The sequence below is a fragment of the Chiloscyllium plagiosum genome, chromosome 13 (assembly GCF_004010195.1).
Source record: "Chiloscyllium plagiosum isolate BGI_BamShark_2017 chromosome 13, ASM401019v2, whole genome shotgun sequence".
NCBI lineage: Eukaryota > Metazoa > Chordata > Chondrichthyes > Orectolobiformes > Hemiscylliidae > Chiloscyllium > Chiloscyllium plagiosum.
Window position 1 is genome coordinate 34268864 of NC_057722.1, and position 8845 is coordinate 34277708.

The following is an 8845-nucleotide window of genomic DNA, read 5'->3' on the forward strand; positions in this document are numbered from 1 at the left end:
AAGGTGACCAAACAGGTGGATGAGGGTAAAATAGTTGATGTAGTGTATATAGATTTCAATAAGGCATTGATAAGGTTCCCCACGGTTGGCTATTACACAAATACAGAGGCATGGGAATGAGGGTGATTTAGCAATGTGGATCAGAAATTGGCTAGATGAAAGAAGACAGAGGGTGGTAGTTGATGGGAAATATTCATCGTGGAGTTCAGTTATTAGTGGTGTACCGCAAGGATCTGTTTTGCGCCCACTGTTGTTTGTCATTTTTATAAATGACCTGAATGTGAGCATAGAAGGATGGGTAAGTAAATTTGTGGATGATACTAAGGTCAGTAGAGTTGTGAATAGTGACGGTGGAGAGAGATATAGATAAGCTGCAGAGCTGGGCTGAGTGGAAATGTGTGAGGTGATTCATTTTCGAAGAAGTAACAGGAGTGCTGAGTACTGGGCTAATGGTAAGATTCTTGGTAGTGTAGATGAGCAGAGAGATCCAGGTACATAGATACTTGCAAGTTGCCACCCAGGTTTATAGGATTGTTAAGAAGTATACGGTATGTTAGCTTTTATTGGTAGAGGGATTGAGTTTCAGAACCAAGAGATCATGTTGCAGCTGTACAAAACTCTGATGCAGCCACATTTGGAGTATTGCGTACCATTCTGGTCACCGTATTGTAGGAAGGATGGAAGCTTTGGAAAGGGTTCAGAGGAAATGTATTAGGGTATTGCCTGGTATGAAGGGAAGGTCTTATGAGGAAAAGCTTACGAACTTGAGGTTATTTTCATTAGAGAGAAGGAGGTTGAGAGGTGACTTATTTGAGACATATAAGATAATCAGAAGGTTAGACAGGTTTCCTTGAATGGCAATGGATAGCACAAGTGGACATAGCTTTAAATTAAGGGGTGATAGATATAGGACAGATGTCAGAGGTAGGTTCTTTACTCAGAGAGTAGTAGGGGCATGGAACTCCCTCCCTTCAATGGTAGTAGTATTGCCAACTTTAAGGGCATTTAAATGATCATTGGATAGGCATACAGACGAGAATGGAATAGTATAGGTAAGATGGGTTTCAGATTGGTTCTGCAGGTCGGCACAACATCAAGGGCCAAAAGGCAGTACTGCGCTGTAATGTTCTAAACCTCCAACAAGTTTGCAAGCATGTTTTCTTTTTTTATAAATCAATGGGACTCTGCCCAATATTACCATTATTTTCTAAATGTCCAGTTACCTTGTTCTTTATAATGGAATCTAAAATTTTCTCTTCTACTGATGTCAACCTAATAGGTCTGTATTTCAGATTCCCTTTCCTCACTTCTTAAAAAGCAAAGTTACATTTGTTACTTCCTAGTCTGCAGGAAGCTCTCTGGAATCTATAGAATTTTGAAAGATAACCACTAATGCATCCATTATCACACTATCCACCTCCTCAATACCCTAGGATGAAGCATAACTTGTCTTATGGTTTATCAATCTTCAAACCAGTTAACCTTATACTTGTATATATATTGATATTAAATTTTTTTAGTTTTTCAGTTTTGTAAGTGACTCGGTTTCCGAATGTTTCTGGGAGATTTTTGTGAAGACAGATACCAACTAACTGTTTAGATTCTGCATCATTTCCTATCTCTGCTACAAATTCTCTTGTCCCTACCTTAAATGGGCCCACTTCTACCCCAGTAAAGCTTTTCCTTTTCACTCATGTAAAGAAGCTTTCATTGTCCGTCTTTACATTCCTCGATAAGTTGCATTTATATCCTCCTTTCCTGAACAGCTTCTTGGTTGTCCTTTGTTAGGATTTCAGTTGCTCCTAGTCTTCAGACTTACTTCTTTTTCTGGCATCTTTATAAGCCACTTCCTTTAATCTCATGAAATCTTTAACTCGTGTTAACTATGGTTGATTTACCTTTCCTTTTGAGTGTCTGTGCTTTAGAGGAATGTATATCTGTTGTGGACATAGGCAATGGCTAGGTTTTAATAGATATTACCTATTATCAAATCTTTTAGTATGATATTAAGGACACTCATGTGTCTTATTTGAAAATGATTGGAAAGTTTTCACTTGCTCCTAATTTAGTCACCTCCTGAGGCATAATTTCCAAGGCTTTATTAATAACACTTTTAGAGGACTGTGTCTCTGGCAAAGTTATCTGAAGCTATTCAGTAATTTTGCACCAAGAACAAGTTCACCATGATAAGTGTTCCACTACCCGTCAGTAGCAAATGCATACAAATATCTTAACTACCAGGCAAAAAAAAAGTTAAAGAATTGTGAATGTTGGAAAACAGAAATAAAAATAGAAACTAATGGAAAAAATGATGGGAAGAAACTCAGCATCTATGAAAAGAAAGCAGAGTTAATGCTTGGGACTATTTTTCAGAATGCCTGAAGACCTGCTAAGTTTTCTGTAATTTCTGTTTCAGTTTGTTCACGACCGGGATTGATTTTGCTAATGTTGTAAACTGGTATTATTGTTTTATTGATAGTGAAATATTTTTCTCTTGTTTAGGATTGCATATTAAACATATGAAAATTATAATTCCCAATCAGCCCTGATAAGACTAGATAAAGACTAGCTAGAGACAGAGGCTGTTAATGCTACAAAGTTGGAAGTGAAACATTTCAAGGCTGCTAACAATACAGGTTGCAAAGTTCAGTTCTTGGCTGAGCTAGACTCAAATTCAGCCTAAACCATCAAACAGTGAAAGGAATGGATTTTCCTAAATGTGTGCAATTAGAGGTAAGCAAAAGTTATAAGGAAAAGCATGGAAATCATAGACTGGTGAGCCTTATCTAGTAATGGGTAAGTTGTTGGAAGTGATTCTGAGGGATAAGATTTACACGCATTTGGAAAGGCAAGGTCTGATTAAGGATAGTCAATGCAGCTTTGTGTGTGGGAAATCGTTTCTAACTAACTTGATTGAGTATTTTGAAGAGATGACAAAGAAGATTGATGAAAGCAGATTGGTAGAAATTGTCAATGTGGACTTCAGCAAAGTGTTTCACAAGGTTCTGCATTGTAGACTGGTTAGTAAGGTTGGATCACATGGGATGTGGGGGACTAACCAATTGAATATAAAATTGGCTTGAGGGTGGTGGTAGAGGATTGCTTCTTGGACTGGAGGCTTGTGACCAGTGGTGTGCTGTAAGGATCGGTCCTGGGTCTACTGCTTTTCATCCCTTATATAAATAATTTGGAAGTATGGTTTGTAAATTTGCAGATGACACCAAAATTACACTGTAGAAGATTGCTATAGGAAATCGCTATACCCATTCAGCAGAAGGTTTGTGTTATTCAAACAGTGTCCACAATTCATCAATCACAATTGTATTATAGCCAAGTCACACTGATGAAATGCATGCTATACCAGAACGACCTGTAGGTGGTGTAGTGGACAGTGAAGAAGGTTATCTCAGAATACAATGGGACCTTGATCAGATGGCCAATTGTCCAAGGAGCGCCAGATGGAGTTTAATTTAAATAAATGCGAGATGTTGCATTTAGGTCAGACAAATTGGGAATTGGGATGTCATTTTGCTAGAGGAATGGTAGTGGCAGGTACAATTAAAACATTGAAAAGTCATCTGGATGGGTACATAAATAGAAAGGGTTTGGAGGGATATGGTCCAAATGCTGGCAAATGGGATTAGGTCAGATTGGGATGTATAGACATCAGGACGTGATGAGCCAAGGTCTGTTTCCATGCAGTATAACTAATAAAATATACATTCCTTAGGTAATTTAGGCACAATTCTTGAAGCAATTATGGAACACTTACCTAAGGAATCTTGTGCCTCTAATGGAGCACAGTGTTTAATAAGAGTTCTGACAATCTCTTCATTGCCAATGCACGCTGCAAATGACAACAAATATTCACCTGTGGATAAGACAATATGGTCAAAAATAGACTCTACAATGTGTAAAATTGAATTAAAACTATAAACAATATTAGTTCATCAGTTTACCATTGATAATCATTGTGATAGACAGTTTGAATAGATTACTGTTAAGGTTTGAAATTTAAAAATATGTGAAAAGATTATTCCCCACTTGATATTGTTTGAATGTTGAATGTCTATACTTAAGCATAGTGCTCTATTGCTGTGAAATCCATCAGGCAAGGCCACATTTCAGATCAGAATTTCAAAGAGAAGTACAAATCAGGAGTCAGAATGACAAGCGAGACAGTTTGTTCAGGTAATATAATTGGTCACTTCCTGTATACTTTAAGAACACAATATTACAATATAATGCATTCCCAATTTAATCCAACATAAAAATTTCAAAATATGTGGGGATTTTCCACAGAAATTCTGCTGTTCAGCTAACATATCTTCAATGAAAATCCTCCAAGTACTCAATATAATCAATACCAAAGTTATGATTGTTGAGTATGTGAAATTCACTCCCATAATAAATATAGTCTATGTCCAGTTTCCTTAAGTGGGCATATATTACGGGATATTTTATTTATTGTAGTCTGTGTCTTTTCTGATCTTATGATATCCATTCTGGATTTATGCAGCCAGGCTCCAATTCCTCTAAAGATTAATTACTTTTGTTGTTGCCCTACTATCTTCCTAATGAGCAACAATAGAACACTTTATGGCTTTTCGGTGGTTGCTAGGGAAGGTTTGCGCACTTTTATCTTCTATAGTAATTCTTGACATTGCAGCTGTTAAGAATCATTAATATTTTCGTGATAAACTGGCCACCTATTTGAAATGGCAGAAAGCCATTTCCCTTTTATGAGTAATTCTAAAATAAATTGTCGTCATGTATTTATTGGGTCAGAATTTGCTGCACCTAATGGCATTCATTGTCATTTATGCACAAATTCTACAGCAATTTAAGGTGACAGATGCATGGTTAAGCTGTAAATATCCAAAACTTGTTATGTTCTCTTTTAGCTTTGCAAAAGCATCACCCTGCCATGGAAATTAATTGAACTATGTGAAGTTGTTTTATTTGTGTATTATCTGAATAAAGATAATACACAAATAAAGCAACTTCACATGAACAAAGAGACCTTGGAGTATAGGTTCATATCTCGTTGAAAGTGGAGTCACAGGTAGATAGGATAGTGACGAAAGTGTTTGGTATGCTTTCCTTTATTAGTCAGAGTATTGAGTACAGGATTGGGAGGTCATGTTACGGTTGTACAGGACATTGGTTAGGCCACTGTTGGAATATTGTGTGCAATTCTGGTCTCCTTCCTATCAAAAGTATTATGAAACTTGAAAGGGTTCAATAAAGATTTACAAGAATGTTGCCAGCATTGGAGGATTTGAGCTATAGGGAGAGGTTGGGTGGCTCAGGCTGTTTTCCCTGGACCATCAGAGGATGAGGGGTGACTTTAAAGAGGTTTATAAGATCATGAGGGGCAAGGATAGGATAAATAGACAAAGTTCCCTGGGGTGGATGAGTCCAGAACTAGAGGTCATAGGTTTAGGGTGAGAGGGGAAAGATATAAAAGAGATCCAAAGGGCAACTTTTTCATGCAGAAGGTGATATGTATATTGAATGAGCTGCCAGAGGAAGTGGTGGAGGCTAGTACAATTGCAACATTTAAAAGGCATTTGGATGGATATATGAATAGGAAGGGTTTGGAGAGATATGGGCCGGGTGCTGGCAGGTGGGACTAGATTGGGTTGTGATATCTGGTCGGCATGGAAGGGATGGACCGAAGGGTCTGTTTCCATGCTGTATGTCTCTATGACTCCCTCGAAAAAACAAACTCGCCACAGAAAGTAAAATCTTGTCCATTTCAGTCCAAATACTCCTTTAACCATGTAATATGTATGAAATACTGCTAGTCATCACTCTGACATTAAAAATGAATAACCAAAAGTATGAAATCACAGTCTTTCAAGTTACAATTGTTGCAGATTTTAAAATGGGAAGCTTTAGATTTGATTTTTTCTTTCTGTAACTTTTTCCAAGTACATAAATAAGAAATGTTTGGAGGGATATGGGCCAAGCGCAGGCAGGTGGGACTATTTAATTTGGGAACATGGTTGGCATGGACTGGTTGGACCGAAAGGTCTGTTTCTGTGCTGTATGACCCTATGACTCTCTTTTGGTGCAATCTTTCATTCCCTTGCTTCATTTCTCTTTCTGTACTTGTTTTGACATTAAATTTACAATCTTTTCTTAGTCCCTCCGTTGTCAATTTCACAATTTTTCAGTCTTGATTTCGCAACAAGACGCACGATTATTTGCCATGTTCACCCAGAACCTGGGCCAGAATTTTCCCATGTTGTTAGTTTAGAAAGGATTGCTAACCAACAAAAGCAAAATGGGATGGCATTCCAGAGCCTGACATCCTGACTCTGTGTCCAACTTCTGCAATGTTCTTGAATGTCGGGATTCAGCAGATCTTGGGACGGGTAAATTTTATTGAGAGGTACTTAAGCAGAAGATGGCCCTGAGAAATGTAGGCCTCTGCTCCACAATAAAGTTGCTTCCTCATGCCAACCTTGGTCCTCCTTTCCCTTTCCTCATTGGTGCCAAGATGCCATCTTCCCTGTGCCATTTCTCTCACACACTTACTTAGGACATCAGCTGTCTTGGTGAGAGTCACATTGGGTGTCTGAACCATTTGTGTCGCCCTTATCTTTCATTAAGCAAGAAAATATCTGTATCCCAGGAAACTTGATGACTCAGTCAGGTTCCCATTGGAGACAGGTTTAATCAAACACAAAGTAAGATCTTCCTCCTGTTTGCAGACTGCAATGGGTAAGACAAGGAGTCCAATAGGATTTTGAGATTATATGATAGTATGGAAACAGAAATGCTTAACAGACAAGTAGCAGACAGTTGCAATACTAATTTTCAAATAGTAGCCTGTTATGAATACAGTCCAACAATCCTCCTTTGGATACATCATGATAGGATATGTTTAAGATAAAGGTAGACAAATTTCTGGGCTCTCAGGGAATAGGGGATCTAAGAAGAGGTGGGAAAGTGGACGTGAAGACTAAGATCAGCCATAAGACCATAAGACCATAAGACACAAGAGTGGAAGTAAGGCCATTTGACCCATTGTGTCCACTCCACCATTCAATGATGGCTGATTGGCATTTCAGTGCCACCTACTGCACTCTCCCCATAGCCCTTAATTCCTTGCGAGATTAAGAATTTATCAATCTCTGCCTTGAAGACATTTAAAGTCCCGGCCTCCACTGCGCTCCGTGGCAATGAATTCCACAGGCCCACCACTCTCTGGCTGAAAATATATCTCCTCATTTCCATTCTAAATTGACCCCCTCTAACTCTAAGGCTGTGTTCATGGGTCCTAGTCTCCCCGCTAATGGAAACAACTTTCCCAGTGTCCACCCTTTCTAAACCATGCATTATCTTGTAAGTTTCTATTAGATCTCCCCTCAACCTTCTAAACTCGAACAAATACAATCCCAGGATCCTTAGCCATTCATTGTATGCTAAGCCTACCAATGGACACGCTCCAGTGCCAGTACGTCCTTCCTAAGGTGTGGGGCCCAAAACTGGACACAGTATTTTAAATGGGGCCTAACCAGAGCTTTATAAAGTCTCAGTAACACATTGCTGGCTTTATATTCCAACCCTCTTGAGGTAAATGACATTTGCTTTCTTAACCACGGATTCAACCTGCAAGTCAACCTTTAGAGAATCCTGGGCTAGCACTCCCAGATCCTTTTGTACTTTGGTTTTGTGAATTCACTCACCATTTAGAAAATAGTCCATGTCTATATTCTTTTTTCCAAAGTGCAAGACCTCGCGTTTCCTCATGTTGAATTTCTTCAGCCATTTCTTGGACCACTCTCCTAAACTGTCTAAATCTTTCTGCAGCTTCCCCATCTCCTCAGAACCACCTGCCTGTCCACCTAACTTTGTAGCATTGGCAAATTTCACCAGAATGCCCCCAGTCCCTTCATCCAAATCATTTATATTATAAAGTGAACAGCTGCAGTCCCAACACCGAACCCTGCACTAGCTGCCATTCCGTAGAAGATCCTTTTATCCCAACTCTCTGGTTTCTTTCTGACAGCCAATCCGCAATCCATGCCAGTAGCTCACCTCAAACACCATGGGCCCTCACCTTACTCAGCAGCCTCCTGTGAGGCACCTTATCAAATGTCTTTTGGAAGTATAGGTAGCTAACGTCCACTGGGTTTCCCTGGTCTAACCTACTTGTCACCTCTTCAAAGAATTCTAACAGGTTTGTCAGGCATGACTTCCCCTCACTAAATCCATGCTGACTTGTTCAAATCCGACCCTGCACATCCAAGATTTTAGAAATCTCATCCTTAACGATGGACTCTAGAATTTTATCTACAACTGAGGTTAGGCTAATTGACCTATAATTTTCCATCTTTTGTTTTGATCCTTTCCTGAACAAGAGAGTTACAACAGTGATTTCCCATTCATCCGGGACTTTCCTTGACTCCAGTGATTTTTGAAAGATCACAACAAACGTCTCTACTATTTCTTCAGCCACCTCCCTCAGAACTCTAGGATGTAACCCATCGGGACCAGGAAATTTATCAATTTTTAGACATTTTAGCTTTTCTAGCGCTTTCTCTTTTGTAATGGCTACCATACTCAACTCTGCCCCTTGACTCTCCTTAATTGTTAGGATATTACTCATAGAGTCATAGAGATGTACAGTATGGAAACAGACCCTTTGGTCCAACCTGTCTATGCCGACCAGATATCCCAACCCAATCTAGTCCCACCTGCCAGAACCCGGCCTATATCCCTCCAAACCCTTCCTATTCATATACCCATCCAAATGCCTCTTAAATGTTGCAATTGTAACAGCCTCCACCATTTCCTCTGGCACCTCATTCCATACACGTATCACCCTCTG

General features: G+C 39.3%; 1 protein-coding gene across 2 annotated transcripts in view; it reads right to left on the minus strand.

The window, feature by feature from the left end:
• LOC122555901 (transient receptor potential cation channel subfamily V member 6-like) overlaps positions 1–8845 on the minus strand; it is a 53712-nt gene that overhangs the window by 28673 nt on the left and 16194 nt on the right. For both annotated transcript variants that reach the window (XM_043702166.1, XM_043702165.1), the window contains exon 6: positions 3773–3871. In XM_043702166.1, the coding sequence (XP_043558101.1) occupies positions 3773–3871 (99 nt within the window). The remainder of the gene's footprint in view (positions 1–3772; positions 3872–8845) is intronic.